This window comes from Esox lucius, chromosome 6 (assembly GCF_011004845.1).
Source record: "Esox lucius isolate fEsoLuc1 chromosome 6, fEsoLuc1.pri, whole genome shotgun sequence".
In the NCBI taxonomy this organism is placed as follows: Eukaryota; Metazoa; Chordata; class Actinopteri; order Esociformes; family Esocidae; genus Esox; species Esox lucius.
This window is the reverse complement of record NC_047574.1, coordinates 25,275,942-25,295,777: the sequence shown is the minus strand read 5'-3', so window position 1 is coordinate 25,295,777 and position 19,836 is coordinate 25,275,942. Positions and strand designations below refer to the sequence as shown.

Below are 19,836 nucleotides of genomic sequence, written 5' to 3'. Positions count from 1 at the left end.
CAGGGCCACTTCAAGTCCCCCCACAGCATTTTGATAGGACTGAGATTCTTGGTATTTACTCTGCCATTCAGTAACCCTGCATACTGTCGTAGCGTTGCTTGTGTACTTTGAATAATTGTAATTTGGATCCATGTTCGATTTAGCTACAGCTTTTTGACAGATGTCCACACATTCTCCTCAAGAATTACCTGGTAAAAAAGTATGTAAATTCATGGTTGACGGAATAATGAGCAAAGCAGCCCCAAACAATAATGCCACCACCTCCATGTCCAACAACTCATCTGAGAGTTGAGTACAACATTGATTTTGGCAAGACATGCCAACAAGAACCCTTAATGTTACCCTGCAGTTCTGGAGCTCAATTTGGTGAGACAACCTTCCATTGTAACTCTTCCCTTTTTTGGTGCACCTGACTCTAATTTTAGTCATTTTACATGATGTTAAAGGTGGTGTGTATGAAATATTTCCGCATAAAGAAATTGCATTGCTGTTTATTTAAGGTTTAAACATTATTTTGTTGGGGGTGTAGTATGTTAAATTGGGTTACCTTTATCACTTAATGTTGTTGGAATTGAAGTCAAATATCAATGTGTCCAAATATGTGAAAAGGGGGGGTGTAATTCATTTTTCACAAAACTGTACATTAGTATGATGAACGATCATCCCCATCAAGTAGAATAGACATTCCTGTACTCTAAATGTCCTTTCCCCACCTATCACATTTCAACAAAATATCTGAGCCGTCTGTTCAGCTATCTGAGCCCTTTTAGTATTCACGAAGGCATGTGAAGTCGAATGCTTTATCACAGCCAAACATCCTCTACTCCGCAAAATGGGTCAGGAAGAGCATTTCCGAGCAGCGTCGCTGGGGCTCTTTTACACACGCTGCCTTATTCATGTGACACAACACGGCACACCGAAACATAAGTGACAGAATGGAAGTGAACATCTCAGCCCGCCTCCGGTTTCCCTCCCCCGGCCCTCTGTCCTCTGCTTTGATATACCTCCTACAGGAGCAGTCTCTCCTCTCCCTGCTTTGTTCCCTCTCACCTCCTCTTCCTAGTCAACGTTCCCTCTCCTCCTCTCCTCCTGTCCTAACCCAGTAAAGTACTTTGATGTGTTTGGCAGTGATGAACACCTCCCAGTAGGACCGAGGCGGGCGATCGGGGCTCAAGAGGCCCGTGCGTTTTGAGTGTGTGCGTCTACGCATGTTCTCACATATTTGCGTGCGCACGTACACGTGTGTGTTTTTGAGAGGAGGGGAATGAAAAGGGGCACCATCTCCTGTTCTGTCAGGTGAAATCTGCGAGAGTGACTCACGTCGTGAGACAGGAGCACCCCCCCCCACATCACGTTTCATATGCGTTGGGTCGTGGAGTGTTTCAGCACGACGGCTGCGGTCCATGCGGGGCGCACAACGTGCATTCTCTTCCTCTACAGAGACCACCACAGGCAACTGGGGTGTCATCATCTGGCTGATGAGTCGCCCGGCAACCCTGGCCTAACAGCACCATCACTGACGTTGGACGGGTGAGGACGGGATTGTCCGGACGACGGCAGTGAACCGCTGGATCCAGTTCCCATCCACAGTATTGATCAGAGGGGGGGGGCAGGCTAACAGTGGCAGCCAGCCGGCGAGGCCAATAGGACAGAGACAGACTGACTCGGCGGAACCTGCCTCACCTTCACTCTCCACCGCTTCCTCTAAACCGTGAGAGAGCCAGGCGGGGGGAGAGAGGGACACAGGAGGTGAGAGAGGAGCAGAGTGAGGGCAATGAGGAAAATCCATTGAAGCTAATGGAATGTCTAATATCTGCTTTTAGGAACTCGCCCTTTTTACCCGATCTGGGCGGTGGAGATTAAGTGTGTTTTCCATCAACTCCAATAAAATGAGGGAGCCCAGTGTAATTAGAGCCCTTTAAAACGAGGGGAGAGCCGGACCAACCGCCAGACACTGATCAGCTTATCTCATGAAGATAAACGAGCTAGCTGCTGTAATAGGCAAATTAATGATTGCATGGCTTCTAATAGCGGTCCGTTCTAATCCCCTTCCGCAGGAAATCTTTTGTTCTCATTATTCGGGAGGACAAGAGGCCGGGCTCAGGGGGGAGAAAGGCCGCTGCTCCTCCTGGGCACGCGTGGGCGTGCGTCGTTATTGACCCCTTAACATAACTGACCTTGCGATCGCACCGAAGGCCAGTCGCAGACCATTTCACGGGCGTCCCACACGTGAAACTCGGGAGATAAGGGCTTTGGCGGCGGCATTCGATATCTCCCGCCGGTCAACGTTACAGGCGTCAGATCAACGGCCTTCTAACTGAACCGGGAGTGAGATTCGGCTGGGGCGCCGTCATCCATTCGCACGGTAGGTGGTCGATGACAGGAGGGCGTGAGCTTCATCCTAGACGATGATGGCGTGTGTTGTCGGCGCGGTCCTAATGAACCCTAATTAACCTTCATTAGCCATGCAGTGATCCAAGGAACCTTCCTCCCTCCCCTGTGTCTGGCCTTGTTTATTATTATCATCACAATAATGAGGCCTGGTTTATACGCCTTAGCTCACCTAATCACAGACGGCCCTCTCTCGCCTCCTCCCCCCGCCCGCGTTCACTCCCTCCTAAAGCAGCGGAGATGAGAGGGAGGGCTGCCCCTCTTCAAAGCCAAGGTCAGCCCCCGCCCCCGGCTTCACCACTCTCACACAAACACCGAAAGTGCACGGACACACACACACACACACACACACGCACACACAGTTACTGTAATAAAGGGGCTGTGTGGCAGTTTGGTTGAGGTGGCTTAAGACATCACAGTGTTTTGGTATAACACCTATGGCGGAAACCTCAGCTTCTGTTCTCCTGATGTAGTATACTGTAGACAAACACATGTATTAACTGCATATGACAGTGTTAATAAAGGGTTTCGGTAAAAAGTCACTTTTAGGTCCATTAGGAAAATAATGACACATCCTCCTAAAACTGCTTATAACGCAGATTCTGTTTGTGATATAAAACGTCTAAAGACATACGGGTAATAAACATATTTATTTAGGAACAGTTATGTATAAAGGTTGGCCTGACTCTAAAAATGGCAGAGATATTTATATTTGAAATTAAGTTAGAGTCAAAATGACTCACTTGGCCTTTCCAGGGTTAGCAGACAATCTGATCCAGAGACAGTTCAGTCCATTCATCTGAAGAGAACTAGGTGCACAACCACACAACACAATAGCACAAAGTGCAGAATGGAGTGGCCATTTTAGATATCATAAAAAGGTAGTGTATCAGACTTTTTCTAAAAGTTGCAAGGACAGAAACGTAAAAAGAAACACCTATGTACGCACACACACACACACACACACACAGTTTCCCCCCTCCCTCCTGCAGTGAAGAATTGCGAAGAGTAAATGAGAGAACCGAGGGACAATCAATCCGGTCGCACATGCTTCTAATGTTTGATAATCAGTGATGGTCTCTCGCTCATCTCCGCTGAGGACGAGCATGACCCAGAAAAGGAAACGCGGCTGCCAAATGATAGATGACAAGCGCTCATTCACACTGCCTCTCTACCCCGCGCCTCTCACTGCTGTAGTGAGCACAATTAAAAGCTTTGTCACCACAAACCTCTGAAAATGTATTTCTGGTCCACTAGAATACCATCCATCAACCACTATCCAGCCACACTATTCCTGCTTTGTTGTTCCACACACACACACACACACACAGACAGACAGACAGACAGACAAATGAATGACAGCTAAACAATAACAATGTAGAGTGTGAGCTAGTGCTCTTCTGGATTTACTTTCTTTCATTGCCTAATAACACTGTTCAGCAAATTGGAACGGCTGTGCCAAGACAGTGGTAGCAACACTGGGAGGAGTTTGAAGGGGCAAATTAATTTCCGCACCGCTTCTCTCCCGTCCCAGAAACGGGGGCGAGACACTAGTGAATGTTTTTTTTTAAATCTTTATAACAGAGACTGGGGCGTGACTCCCTGCCCCGAGTCCCCCCCCACCCCACCTCACCTCACTTCACCCACACATTCATCATCACTTCACACGCACATCCCACCTACACACGCACACTTCTCTATAAAGCCATGTCTGTGCCAGGAAGAACAAACAAAAGGTGGTGATTCAGGAAAAGCAAGAGTGCATATTTAAAACATTTGGGTGGGAGTCTGGGAGATATGCTTTTAGTCAGGGGTGCTTCTGGAACACGGGTTGCCGTTTGAGAAAGGGATTCTGTTGTTTATGGGGTCGTTGTTTTCCTGTAATAGTATTGAGAAGCTTTTTTTAAAGGAAATTCTACTTCAAAATGAATGAAAATGAAATGGCAAATATACCAACTAAAATGTAATTTGGATTGCCAGAAATGAACACAATAACATATTGGTAATATAGATTTCCCCCTAATTTCATAACATCCAATTTGTAATTATGGCCTTGCCTCATGACAATAACTCTTCAATCAGGAGTGGCAAAGATCAAGACACAGCATCATCCTGCACAATGAAATTCAAAAAAATCTATACTTAAGTCAAAAGTATTGTCAAAATCAATACTTAATCAATACTAAAATATTCATCTAAAAAACACATTTACAGGCACCCCTAGAAATTATATATATATATATATATATATATATATATAAATTATATATATATATATATATATATATATATATATATATACAGACAGACAGACAGGTGATGATTTAAAGGAAAAATCAACATAAAGTGTCTCAGTGAGGAGTAGATCTTGGTATAGATTCTACCAGTCTCTGGAACTCTACTGGAGGGATGGAACACCACTAACCGACCCTACGATTTTCCTGTCGCCAGGTGAGAGGTCAGGAATAACATTTACTCCCAAATAACATCAATCTCAGATGGTTAACCCTAGTTGTAAGAAACAACCTATAAAACTGTTAAATTTATATCCCAATGTCAATATTTGCAAAACGTTTTCACAAAAAAGCCCAGTTGACCACACCCACTACCACGCCCCCAAATCCCACACACTAACTTTAGCACTGCTACTGAAACACTTCCAAGGAAAACCCTGCAAACACACACACACACACACAGACACTCACAGTTACTCTCAAGGCTCCAGTGTTCTTAGCTTGAGGCTATTTGAAGCCCTCTTATTTCATCTCTCAGTGTTCCTAATGAACCCATCGTCAGTTATAATGATCCTCCCTGCCCTTCAGAGGAGCAAGGAGAGCCAGCATCGACACTCCCTCTCTCACTCTCTCACTCTTTCTCTGCTGTTGACTGGAGTAGCGCATGGCAACACACACTGACTGACAGTGAGAGATCAAAGGTCTACAAAACCTTGTCCGACCGTCTACATTTGGTCCAAACAGACTGCTTAGAACCGAAGTATTATCCAGCACCGGCAATAGCTCACTAAGCCCTTTACCACTGTATTCCAAAAGGAGTGTTGAGAAAGCATAATGAATACATCAACTGCATTTGCCGCAAGATTCTTATTCACAAGATTTATTTCTTAGTGGGGGGGACCAATGATTTCAGTTAATAGAAGGCGGCCTGTTTCCAGTGTACTAACTCAATCACTACTGTTTCCCCACTGGGGAAATACAACGGGAAAAACCACCTTGTTAAAGCAGTAAAACTTCAGCAGAAAAGCGGCAGCCTAATCCGGAGCAATGTGTTTAAACCTCGAACGGCTCGCCTTGCCATTAATGCTGCCCACGCAAGAATCAGCCACTCAGAGAAACAAGTTAATTGGGATCAATCAGCTCGGCACTCGGCTTGCTCCCCCTGGGCCAGGAGGCTTAGGAGAGCAGGATCTGAGGGCGATTGCTTAAAAGATTTGTTAACTACCAGGCGGGTAGTTTCAGCCGTGAGTCATAATCAACATACGCACACAGCTGACAAGAGTTCAATAAAGGCACTGTTTTCTGTATAATGTAGTGTTGGTCCAAGTGCCTATTTCTGTTGCCTTGGATACCCTTACTCTGTGCTCTGGCCGAACACCACACCCATTCATTATTCTCTGCAATAAGACCGGATCTGACTGTTTAGGACAAACTCTATACTGAACAGAAAAACACACGCAACTTGTAAAGTGTTGGGCCCACGTTTCATGAGCCGAAGTTAAAGATCAAACACATTTCTTTTAAAAAAGGATGTCTCTAATTTAAAATCCCTAGATTGGGGCCGTATATATTTTGGTCGATTGACTGATGTTCCTATATATACGGTACATAAACTGTAACTCAGCACAACTTTTGAAATTGTTATATGTTGTATTTATATTTTTTGTCTGGTGTAGAATGCTAATACACTCCCAGAATGTAATGGGTTGAGATACATTGAAGTACACACTGAACTATAGAGTAGGGGAAGAATTCAGTTGGACCAAGTCATTAGGATATACTTTCTGAAGTATTTCTGTAGTTTCCTACCAATTAAATGTTTTATAGAACTTATACAATGTGTAAAATGTGTATAAAATCTACACACACTTCTGCCTAGTTAAATTCTTTAATTTCTACTTACACAACATGACCTATAATACCATTTCAAACAAACAGCACAATTCAGAAAAATAGTGCCTATGGAATCCATTACACCATATTCTTAGCAAGTTCATGGTATAACAATATTTATTGTTATATCATATTTTATGGTTCACATTAAAGGAAAGAATTGTGCGCAGTCATTTATGTCACCAAGTATAGGCTAGCTGAGGCTATCCCTGACGTGGCGTAAAAAGACAGACCAATAACACTAGCCGTTTTCCAGATTTACATGGTGCACAGTCAGAATCCGACTGCCACCATATCTCCTCGCTGATCAATAACTGGACCACAGCCCGGACACTAATGCAGAGGAAAAGAGATTACCTGGATTTAGTAAGAACCGACTAATCCCATAATGTTAGAACGGACTGAAGCTGCGCCCGGTTCGACATTCTACCGTTCATATTAATCTCGGGAAGTGCCCTGAAGCAAACATACGCGTTTCGTCATAAAATGTGTCCGCGGTCTTTCAGGTCCAAGTGTGTGATCTTCTTTGGCAGACATGTAGATGTAACGTGCGTGTGACTGCGTGCGAGTGTGTGCGTTTTACTCACGTCTGGGTACTCTTTCACGGGCACGAAGAGCTTCTCTTGGAGCTGCACGATGGGGCCCACTGCCTCCGGGAGCTCACTGCTCCTCTTCTCCGTGCTCCCGTTTAGCGTGTCGTTGTACATGTCCTTCCTTACCCGGCTGATCTCTGGAGGAGAAGAAACTCTCAGTCAGTACCAGAACCACATTCTGTCGGTTAGCATTTTGCTAAGCTACAACTACACATAATTCGTCAGGTGGGGACATACACCCAGGTTTATCCGTCCGTATGAGATGTAGGGACATCACCGGCCTCGGTAGATACCATCAGTTATATGACCTTCCCAAACACGCCATCTCTAGCTCCTATCTGGTCTCGGAGAGCATCTATGACACGGAGAACACCATGGATATACTGTACAGGCATAAAGAAGCCTGTCGCCTGGCTCTGTATGAAACTCCTTTGATTTTGGAGGCGTTGATTTTTTCCTTCTGCCGCCATCTATCTACATTGAGTTTGGAAACAACTAATAAAACAATAGCCCTTAAGCTGTTGATGACTGTCCAGCCCGTCGACAGTACCCCCAAATATATATATAGAATCGCACACAGATGGACTCACATTCACCTAATTGGGAAAGACTGCTATAATTCACTACATGAATTCAACAGCAACGACACGGGCACACACACACACACACACAGTGAATATGGTTCTTTAATGGAGTGGGTATCTATAACATGCCAACAACAGCTGAAGGCATGAAAATAACAAGATACACAGCAATTTGAGAAGCTAACTTCAAGTAATACCAAAACACACAGCAGACAGTTCAGAGATGGGAGTCCTGTAACCTCGGGTGTAACCTCAATAAACGAGCCTAAGTGCTGGGCCTGTGGGCTTTCTCCAGAACTCAGTGGCAGAAAAAAAAAAGCGATGCCAGAAAGTCAATACTGTAGTATGGTGCACAGAGAGGAGTGTGTGTGTGTGTGTGTGTGTGTGTGTGTGTGTGTGTGTGTGAGTGTGTGTGTGTGAGTGAGTGTGTGTGTGAGGCAGAGACAGAAAGAGGGAGGCAAAAAGAGAAAGCGAGAGTAGGAAATGGAAACTCAGAGATGAAATGAAAAGAACGATTGAGAACAAAAAGGAGAATGAGAGACACTAGATGTGGAGACCGTATCACATGGTCTGTGTGGACCGGAGAGGACAACACACAATAACAGTCAATTAACTAAGGCAGTAATAACTCTCCATTTCTTAAACCAACTGATATTATCCCTGAGGGGAGAAAGGAGAGGGAATGCGGGGGAATGAGTGAGAAAGAGGGAGGGATGACAGGGAGAAAGTAAGAAACAGAGGAAAGGATGAAGAGAGAGCACACATGGAGAGAAAGGGGGACGGCGATAAGGAAAGAGAGCCAGAGAGATGGAGGGAGTGGCCTAAGGAGGAAGAGAGAGATTGACATTGAACGGGAGAGACGGAGGAAGATGGAGAGAATACCATTGCGAGAGAGAGGGAGAGAGATTGACATTGAACGGGAGAGACGGAGGAAGATGGAGAGAATACCATTGCGAGAGAGAGGGAGAGAGAGCGACAGCGATCGGCAGAGAGAGAGCTTACTAATAAGGTGTGAAGGATAATAAAAAGCACCAACTCTGTTAATGTTTCATATAAGACATTAACTAGCCCGGTCCCCTGGCTCCTGTGCCACACACGGCCTAATTCTATTAAAGGGGGATGAATCCTCTGATGCAGTTCTCAGGGGCAAACCAAGGAGGAGGGAGAGATGTAATTACAATGGAGATGGCTGGCTGCCATACAGCCATGCCTTCTTCATATAGATACAGTGAAAGGCCCACACCAGCCATGACTAATTGGTTCCTCCACATGCAGGCAGGGTGCACACAGACCTTCAAACACACACAACTGATGTGACATTCACTGGCAGGCGAACTTCAACCACTGTTTCGATATGGAGAGGGACTTGGGGAGTCAAACACACGTTTCTCTTTCTATCTTTCTGGGGACCTGAGACCTACGCCGGACCTGGAAATCCATGTAGCCTATTAGTTATCTGCAAACTGAACCCTAACCTCAAGCTCAATAACCTAACCTTTATGCTCACACTTAACCTAGGCCTAACCCTAACCGGTAATACATAAACCTAAAAGTAACGCAGATTCTAACACAATGAACTGTTTTCCCCCTAAACTAACACCCAAAGCCGGAAATCGCATTTTCCCTAGTGGGGATCTGCCAAAAAACCTTGGGGGGACCGATTTTTCAGATTTATGGGTATTTGTGAGGACATCCAGTAACCAAGTACACACACTAACACATAGAGAACTTCTCTGTTAGCCTGATCCTTGACTGCTGACGCAGAATGGCCATTACATACTGGCCCATCATCATCTTCATCATCTGGATCCTGCGTGCATAGCCTGAGAGCAATGTTGTGGCCGGCAGATGACTTTACGGGGCCTACTGTGATGGAAGCTCGTTTACAGCCCACGGTGTGACGGTCAAGGCTAACACAGAGGGACAAAACAGCCCTCAGAGATAACTTCCTTGGAGAGGAGATAAGGTAAGCTTGGAGTAATTTGCTTAATTACATATCATCTGAGAGAAAAAATACAACAGTGACACCACTCCACACAACGTCGGACAAAACCCCTGCGCCAGTGCTACTGACCAGCTAGCGCACACTTTTATCGCCGAAACGATGACATCGTCTGTATTTTGGTTCCGACGAATTCCAACCGAATGGCTCCAGTTGCTATTGTTGCCGTTATCTACAGTAGCTGGCATTGCAGCTCCATTCCGTGGGGTGTTGTAAACAACCAGTCACCATATTGTGTGGGATGAACAGATGAACACACCGCAGGTACACGCGAGACGGAAAGCTCATTTGGATGTGTCGTGGAGTTCCGGGTGTGGTCCAGATATATAGTACATTTGGAATGGAAACCACCCAGAGGACACTGCGAAGAGATTTACACACGAAGGGAGTTGGAGGGCGCGCCTTGGGGGATTCAAAACCTGAGCCCTGTTAGTAAACCATCTAGATTGGTTCCATGCTGCAGCTTAATCCAACGTGGGAAATGACACACTGAATAGAGCTAGCCTGTTTTTACATACATAAATAACGGGCATGTTGTCTCCCCCACCCGACCTCCGGCACGCCAGTAGTTACTTTCTAAAACACATGAGAAATGTGGAGGGGATTAGGACTGAAACATGCAGAAAGGCAATACATTGAGGTCTTTTGTTGGGCGTGACGACTGCCAATTCCACTTTCATTTTCCCCCTCTCCAGGACACCACACATTTCAGTTATAACTCCGTTGGTGTTTCAAGCTCTCAGATGAAACCCAGCTCAGGGCCCAATAAGACAAGCCAACAACACGAGGCAGGGGAAGTGCAGAGATAAAGTATTGCTAAGTTCATTTAATGGATGATTTCGGGGAAACAGTGTGATCTTATAAAAGCACGCTGGGTAATTTAATTAAATTGTCAGATAAATATTTGACTGTGAGCAGATGTTTATTGGGAATGTCTCAGTTTGAGAGACATAAAATGGGTGCAAACGAATTGTGTGTGTGTATATGTCGTACTTTCTTTGGCTGATTCCTGAGCACTGTCCAGTGGTCAGATTGGACCCCAGGTCTTAGGAAGATTAAACTGTCACTGGTGATTTATGAACAATGTTATTACAGCATTTTAAGAGCGTTTTCTCCCCTTCTTTTCTGTTTTTTTGATTTGTCAGCTTTCTGAACCCCTCCAAATTCAATCCATTTCTTGCCCTGGCCAGAAGGGCTACTGTTACTGCACGACTGAGCACTGCTGTCACCTGCGTTTGAGGACGCACTCACACAATCCTGCTAATGCGCACACAAACACACACACCTATGTGCACAACTGCTCCACTCACACTCATAGAATTTAACATCAGAGACAGGGAGAGTGGAGACAGACAGGGAGAGACAAAGAAAGAGCGAGAGGAGGAGACAGAAAGACAGACAGAGATACAAAGAGAGAGAGACAGGGAGAGGGGGGGAGACAGAAAGAAAGACAGAGATACAAAGAGAGAGAGACAGGGAGAGAGGAGGAGACAGAAAGACAGACAGAGATACAAAGAGAGAGAGACAGGGAGAGAGGGGGAGACAGAAAGACAGACAGAGATACAAAGCGAGAGAGACAGGGAGAGAGGAGGAGACAGAAAGACAGACAGAGATACAAAGAGAGAGAGACAGGGAGAGAGGGGGAGACAGAGAGCGAGAGACAGCGATGTAAGTTGAGTATCCCTCCTCCAAATCAATGCACAGATTAATTTACGCTCCAATTGAGCCCCTTCTGCTGTGTTCAGTATATCTGCAGCAATCAGCCTCAAGCTTTCCAGAATATCGGTAACTATTAGCCCGGCATCAGAACAAACGGACCCACGGTACCCTGTTAGACCCTCCACCTTGTCACCAAATCAGAACCTCCTTCAATGAGCACCAATAAACCACAGGTCCTGATGAAAATCAGAGGAAACATCAACAGCTGCAAACGTCTCCGTTCAATTAGCAGCCTGGAGGAGATGTGACAACTCGTGCCGTGAGATTGATCCCATTACTGAAATAGCAGCTGGTGACTTTATCGTGCTTTTACTGAGACTAGATGGGGCTTCTCAGCTGATCCCAGCTAAGTGAAATCACTGTATCAGATGAAGTGTCTGTGTGTGTCTGTGTGTGTCTGTGGTCTCTCTCTGTGAGTGTGTATATGTGAAATGTGGCTGTGTGTGTGTGTGTGTGTATGTGTGTATATGTGAATGTGGCTGTGTGTGTGTGTATATTTGCGTGTGACTAGCGGTCTATGCAAGCCTCATTCCCAACCAGATGGGTGTTATATGATATCACCTTATTTTATGGGAAGGGCAACTCACCCACCCCTTATATCTGATGAAATGGATGAGAGACACGGTGGGGGAGACAAATGCAAACAAATGGTATCACAGGGGTGAGTGAGTCTGAGACAGAAAGAAAACACCCAAATTCAGAGACAACCAAAGAGATGGAGTGTCTAAGAGAGACGGAGGGAGGGAGACAGAGGGAGAGACCGAGAGAGGGAAAGAGTCTTTGGACTCCCCCCTGCGTCTGTAATTACGTGGCTCTGTGAGTGGCGATCACGCTGGGAGTGAAGGTTTAGTGTGGGGGGGGGTGTTAGTGGGGCGAGTGCTCAAACAGGGATGCCATCTGGGTTTGCGCTTTCCTCAGAATAATAATTCTCCTCACCCCCCCCCCGCCCATGTCTTTCTTATACCAGTAGACCTGCTACGTATCCGCTTGGAAACCTGGAGTTGTGTTCCCGGCTAAATCAATCCATCTCAGGTGAACTTCGGGCTGCTGTGATCTGTGATGAATCCATTCCGGAGGGCAAATAGGAAATACATCTCAGTGTACACTCCAGCTGCCTTCTCGTCCTCCTGGGCGGCAGGTGGTGCGCTGGTCTGGCCCCCAAGTTAGCCATAGACTCTCTCCAAAACAGGACGACCAGGTCAAAGGTTAGCTGGGAGGCGCACAGAAGTGCCTCAGGTCAATGCGCAGGGGTCAGCTTCGGGGTCGGCTTCGGGGCGTTCGGTAGAAACATAACTTTTAGCTGGAATGGTTTTACCCAGGTGATGGAAAAGTCTCGATGTCTTCAGGTGAGCACTGGTGAGTGGTAGTGCCATGGGGGAGTGAGGCGAGGGGTGGGGGGCAGGTGCTGAAACCCGGCCACCAGTGCGATCGCCAGTATCCCCCCCGTCAGTAACCCGGCCATGCCCGACAGAAACTCCCCTGAAATCCCTCGCTTCCACCCCGCTGTCACATGCTCTCAGAACGAACAGGGGAAAAGTCGCAAAGAGAAGGGCAGGGGGTGTGGTGGGGGTTTGTGCGCCGTACGTTGCCTGTTCTGGCACCGGCCCACTTCAATTAGCTTAGTGGTGGTGGAGTGGCGGTGCCGAGGAGCCAGGCCGGTAGCTGCAGAGCCGGTGGAGTATTTCTGAAAGTCCCCGTAGGCCGCGCTACGCTCTGATCAGGGAGACAGGCCTGACAGGACAAATCATCCACCCCGCTGCCCAACCACAGCCACACACACAGAATAGCAAACCAAAATACAGACCACAAACAGATAACACACACACACACACACACACACACACACAAAACCAGTCTTAAAATCAATGCAATGTTTTCCAACCTATGGCGTGTGTTTTGTTGTAGTCAGCTTTGTGGCTGTGCTACACAGTAGTGGGTTAAGGACAGGAGCTCAGACAATCCCTGCGGGTCAGTGTGTTTATTCAGACGCTGTGTGCAGAGAATGTACCGGGCAGTGGTGAATGTGTTTGATGAATGTATCTGCACGGGTACACCGCGTGTGTCTGGAGAGGCGCTGACACAAAGCAAATGACGAGACTCGGCCGCAGTAGTTGATCTGGGCCGGGGAGAAATGACTCTGCCGGGTTGAGCTTGGAAAGAAACATATGGACAGAATAGCATGGACCCCCTGCAACACGCACACCCTGGGACTGGCCTGATGGCTGCATGGCATGATGGGATACCTACCACCCCTTAACTGACATGGGGAAGGACAAACTATAGATGGGACCTTTAGCTGACAGACACTGAGCTATTGAGAGAGAGTAAGACACTGAGAGAAAGAAACTGAAACACTGACAGTGAGAATGAGTGAGACACCAAAAAAGACATGGAACAATAGACACTTCCAGAGAGTGAGACACTGAGAGACACTGAACTATAGCCACTTAGAGTGAGACACTGAAAGAGAGTGAGACACAGGGTCACTGAACAATAGACACTTAGACAGTGAGAGTGAGACACTGAGGGAGAGACACTGAACTATAGCCAAGTAGATTGTGTGAGGCACTCAGACACTAAAACTGGGTTATATTGCCAAATATATTACAACATTTTTCTATTTTTGACGGTATTATGGAATTTTATGTTTCCGAATTATACAAGTTCAAAATATGCTTTATGGGTAGTGAATGACCCTAGGATGGCAACCAATTAATTGTAAGTGGTTTTAATGGCTTTCTTCGTTGTAATTGCTTCATACTGTTTAACCAACCTTCAACCCAAAATAAAACGAAGACAAAACTCTATTGTAGCTTCAAAGTCTTGTACTGGACCAATGGTGCCCATTTGCATAGTTAGAATTCATTTATTTCCAGCATTCACTCACAACACTTTCAACAATTTCTTCATTTCTTCACATTGTGTTGTGCTTATGTTGTCCTGCAGCAACTTTGTCATAAAACCCAGCAACTTCATCATAAAATGCATTTACATAATCAAAATGAGTATTCACCTCATTCACAGTTTTTTGGGCTTCAATTCCAACAACATTTTCACTACAATCAGCTACAATCACGAGTCTCTATTTGGATATCTTACATTCGCAAAGTTGATGACTTGCTGAGCCAGCTATTCTCTGAAAAACTTAAGTATTGCATAATTGCTCAGCTGATCAAACACGCTCTGGTTCATTACCTATAATCAGATGATAACATATGTCAGAACCAGAGTGAAGAGCTCCTCCCCTCTCCCTTTGTAACTTTTGGGCCAAATGCCCCCTCCTATGATAATTCAACATGGTATTTAACACCAGTGAAATCATGATTTGTGAATTTACAACCACGGTTGTAGCACATGTTCAATGGCAGGCTATATTGCCCCTTGGTCGCAATCAGTTAAAACACAGAGGAATACTGTGAGGCAAAGAGAAACGGATATAAGGACATATAGTGAACCGTCATGTGAGCTGTAAAACAGGGACAAAAAGCAAAGGCAAACCTAAATATGAGATCCAAACTGCCTAGAGTGATTTCATTTGTGGGTGAACACAGCAAAATACTTCTGGAACATTCCAGTGCTGCTCTGCATGCTCTGGCTTAGGCTGACATAATTAGGTTGTCCTGTCACGAGACATGCGGTTAAAGAGTTAATGGTTTAATGCTTGTGAATGCAGATATCACATGTTTTGAGGTCTGGAGGACGGACAGAGCCCAGGACTTAAAGTGATCCACAAGAAAGTAAAAAAAAGCTTCAGCGACAACTGTCGAGCAATATCTATTTAGCGTAGCAAATCTGTATGATCAGATGGGATGTTAAACAGGTGTCCCTGTGCTCACTAAAGGTCCCATAGCACCTACTGTATGTGTAAACCACATGTTTTGAGCAGTATAGGAACATATATGGCCTGAGAAATTAAGAAATCAGGAGATTATTCCTACTTCTATATCTCAATATTTAAACTAAAGACCACAGTATTTTAACTGATCTAAGATCTCACAGCCAAAACTTAAAATAATTATAATCCACCTTCAAAAGGAGTAGAGAATTCTCTAGCTTTCATTTGAGCTGTTAGTGAGCCAGGATAATTGAGGTCAAGGATTGCTCATTTTTCACAGCCAGGTCTTGATTCTCTTTATCAGCATTAAACACAGCGTTTTATTAGATAGTTCATTAGAATGTCCTTTAGAGTGGGGCCTGGGCATCAGCCCAGATAATTTAAAAATCACCTCAGAAAGAAAGATTGAAATTATAAAAGGTATCTCCTGCTACTTCACTTTGAAGTTTGAACTGCTGACAGAGGGAAAACACGTGAATCTTTTAGGTTTCCAAGCAAACAATCATCCCAGAATGTGTTACAGCATTAACTTGGTATTGTAAAGTGGGGCCTGGGGTCAAAGGCTGCTATAAAGTACAGTGGTAGAGCAGCAGTGTTCAAGTTCTGAAGGGCACATCTGTATGGGAAGCTAACAAACTCACTGCCATCATATACTGCAGGCACTGGGATTCAAATTGTGGTTTCTAGTCAGATGCTGCAACCACTAGGCTGCCTACTGCCCCTGGAGTAGTGGCAAATAAACCCATGCAGGTGGTCCTGTCAGACTCACAGGACTGCTGTCTGGAAAGCAGGGGTTGGTTAAATCCTCCTCTAAAAATGTCCAGGCAAATGTAAGAGCACACGCACCACACGTGAACACACATGTAAGAGCAACACGCACCACACGTGAACACACATGTAAGAGCAACACGCACAACACGCGAACACACATGTAAGAGCAACACGCACAACTCGCAAACACACATGTAAGAGCAACACGCACAACACGCGAACACACATGTAAGAGCAACACACACAACACGCAAACACACATATAAGAGCAGCACGCACAACACGCGAACACACATGTAAGAGCAACACGCACAACTCGCAAACACACATGTAAGAGCAAAACGCACAACACGCGAACACACATGTAAGAGCAACACGCACAACACGCGAACACACATGTAAGAGCAACACGCACAACTCGCAAACACACATGTAAGAGCAAAACGCACAACACGCGAACACACATGTAAGAGCAACACGCACAACACGCAAACACACATGTAAGAGCAACACGCAAAACACGCAAACACACATGTAAGAGCAACACGCACAACACACAAACACACATGTAAGAGCAACACGCACAACACGCAAACACACATGTAAGAGCAACACGCACAACACGCAAACACACATGTAAGAGCAACACGCACAACACGCAAACACACATGTAAGAGCAACACGGACAACACGCAAACACACATGTAAGAGCAACACGCACAACACGCAAACACACATGTAAGAGCAACAAGCACAACACGCGAACACACATGTAAGAGCAACACGCACAACACGCAAACACACATGTAAGAGCAACACGCACAACACGCAAACACACATGTAAGAGCAACACGCACAACGCGCAAACACACATGTAAGAGCAACACGCACAACACGCAAACACACATGTAAGAGCAACACGCACAACACACAAACACACATGTAAGAGCAACACGCACAACACGCAAACACACACGCCGATTAAGATATCAACCACGAAAACCCTCAAGGATGCGATTTCCCTCGAGAATAATTCATTAACTGGCTTCAAACCATCTGGAGGGAGGCGGAAATAGCAACGAGAAGAGAAAACGATGTGAGAGCAAATCCTAACAGGGTGATAAAACATAAGGTCACAAGTTGCCTGGGCATCCCCCCCCCCATCGATAGCCTTCATGCATTCTATTTGCACGCTCTGTTTTCCGCCCCCAACGATCCCCTTTCCCCCTGCCACCACCACAGCCATAATACGGGGACCCAATGGATTACTGGCTGTACTTACTCAGCGCTCTGTGCCGGAAAAGGGTTTCAATTACAGAGAGTGCGTTTAAACTGAGAAATGTGAATGCATTATAGCAGTCGACACTGATGCATTCAGTCACAATGGCGGCATGGCAGGAAGTGTGGAATAATGCTACGTAAAACACAGAGCGCGGAAGATAGCGCCGGCGCCATCCACTCCCTGACAGAGAGAATCAAAACAGTGATCGCCTCGTCAGATCGAGTGTTTTCTCTTGCGAAAGGGATGATTAAGCTAATGGCACATTGACCTTGTGACCTTTGGCTGCAGATCTCGGCGCGTGGCTCTAAGAGGGGCGTGCGGGTTAGAGAGGGGTCGGAGCGAGCCTCTTCAGTTGGCCTCCGAGAGATGAGAGAGACCACTTCACATGGAGGAGCATCTCCATGTCTCTGATTTGCCATTATCTTACGTATTTTTGTACACGGTCATCATCGCTCATACATAAAATTATGATACATAGTCTATGTGCACTCATAGCTATCAGGTTATGGTACATTATGCTAGATGTTATTCTGACCTGTTGATACAGGCTCAGTACAATGGGCCTGATTTGCTTAATAAACAGGTATGCGAAATGGGATTTCACGGGTTTTGCTACAAAAACGAGACGCCGGCATAGACAAAAATACTTGGCGGCTCATCAACATCTTCCCCATGTTTCCCTAAGTAACGCCTCCCCTTCCGCCAAAACGCTGCAGAGCAAGCAGTAAGGAGAATGGAACAATTACTCTACAACACAGGGACGGGATCCAAGTTAATTCTGAATAAATTGACTTTGACCCCCCCATCACCCAAACGTACTTCACTTCCAAATTAATTAATTACTCCAATTATGTGATGAATAGTACCACTTATTGTAATTGTGAGAGGAGCTGGAAGGATTCTCTTGTCTCCCTGGACTATTTGATTCCTCTTTGAGAATGAGAGAGACAAACAGACAGACAGAGACAGACAAACAGAAAGACAGACAGACAGACAGAGACAGACTCCAGAGAGACAGACAGACAGACAGAGACAGACAAACAGAAAGACAGACAGACAGACAGACAGAGACAGACTCCAGAGAGATAGGGAAGCTAAGAGCCACAGAAGAGATAGGAAGACTCAAACTAACTGCATCCGTCCACAACTTTTAATGGCAAACAGAAGACCTTGGAATCATCCTCTGTATTCCCTGATGGCAGTCTGCTCCTGCCTATCTAAGGCTCTTTAACCACCCTGTTACACTCCTCTTCCTATCTGCCAAGTGAAACACTAACGCGGTAACCGTCACCAAACACGCTCCATCTTTAATGTGATTTCCTATGGTTGTTTCATGTGCTGTAGGTCGCTATTATTAGACTACATCATAACACCTAGCTGATTACTCAATGAGGATAAATGAGTTGTCACACTGTGGATACAGTTAATGTGGGCAATTAATTTTGGTTAAACAACAAATACAAGGGAAGCATCTTGAGGCGGCGCGAACATGCGCAAAAATCACAAACACACGCAAAACGTGTTCTCCATCATAACTGCCTTGACCTTACTGTGCTCTCTCGCGGATCTGTTTTCCCAAACAGTGCTCTCTTTCCATCTATTGGAATGTGTATTGGGCCTTAAGGGGCTGTGGCGTACAGACTACAGATGTGATTAAATTCATCACCTTTATTACAGAGCAGAACAGCCCTGCATGGCTGGCTGCACCAACTCTCCATTGAGGGCATTCATCTGCGCTAAGTGGCCGGGGTTTGCACATTGTTCTGTGCTCTGGTACGTGCATGCGTCGTCTGCTCTGTGCCACTGTGCAGACGCGTCCCTCACAGGTGACAGCTCAGGGCCTGGCTCCGTGCTAAAATGAGGAGGCTCGTCACACACACACAGACAGACCTGAACTATACCTACTGGGACAGCTGGAAGCTGAGTCATATGGGCACTGACAGGGACTGACCATGAACAGAGACTTGGTTCGGTAGTGATAATACCGAAACCGACATAATGACCATAACTGCCTCCCCAGGTCACATTTACCTGGTATTATAAAGAATGGAGGCATCCTGGCAATGATTCGCCCTGCCTAGGCTTTAGCTCAGTGGGCTAGCAAAGTCTTGTGACACAGAGGAGACGCAGATTTAAACCCAGTCAGTCACACTCACACAGAAGACATTTACATTCCCTAACCCTGAACGAGGTCATGGAGAGAAATGACATTGCAGAGAGCCCAGATCAGCATTCTATTGCGATGACTCACGATCAGGAAAATGTCACTGGAGAAAAACACCAACTAATGGCAAATTCACACTGGCTGATAGCCTTGATTATGACACAGAATTAAATTACTGTACCTAAATGTGAGACCTAAATTAGAAAATCGTGCAGCAGGAGGCAGTTAGAGGCAGCAGATGCGAGTACAAACACATAAACAAACAAACACACGGATGCATGCACAACCCCCGCTCACCCACCAATCCCACAGAGACACACTCTATTATCAGTGCCCACTGAAAACACAGGTGGACTGGGGTTAGCAGA

General features: G+C 45.8%; 1 protein-coding gene across 3 annotated transcripts in view; it reads right to left on the bottom strand.

Annotated features, from left to right (window-relative positions):
- LOC105025495 (protein quaking) overlaps positions 1-19,836 on the bottom strand; it is a 65,511-nt gene that overhangs the window by 40,272 nt on the left and 5,403 nt on the right. For all 3 annotated transcript variants that reach the window (XM_010896211.5, XM_013134269.4, XM_010896210.5), the window contains exon 2: positions 7,106-7,248. In XM_010896211.5, coding sequence (XP_010894513.1) covers positions 7,106-7,248 — 143 coding nt within the window. The remainder of the gene's footprint in view (positions 1-7,105; positions 7,249-19,836) is intronic.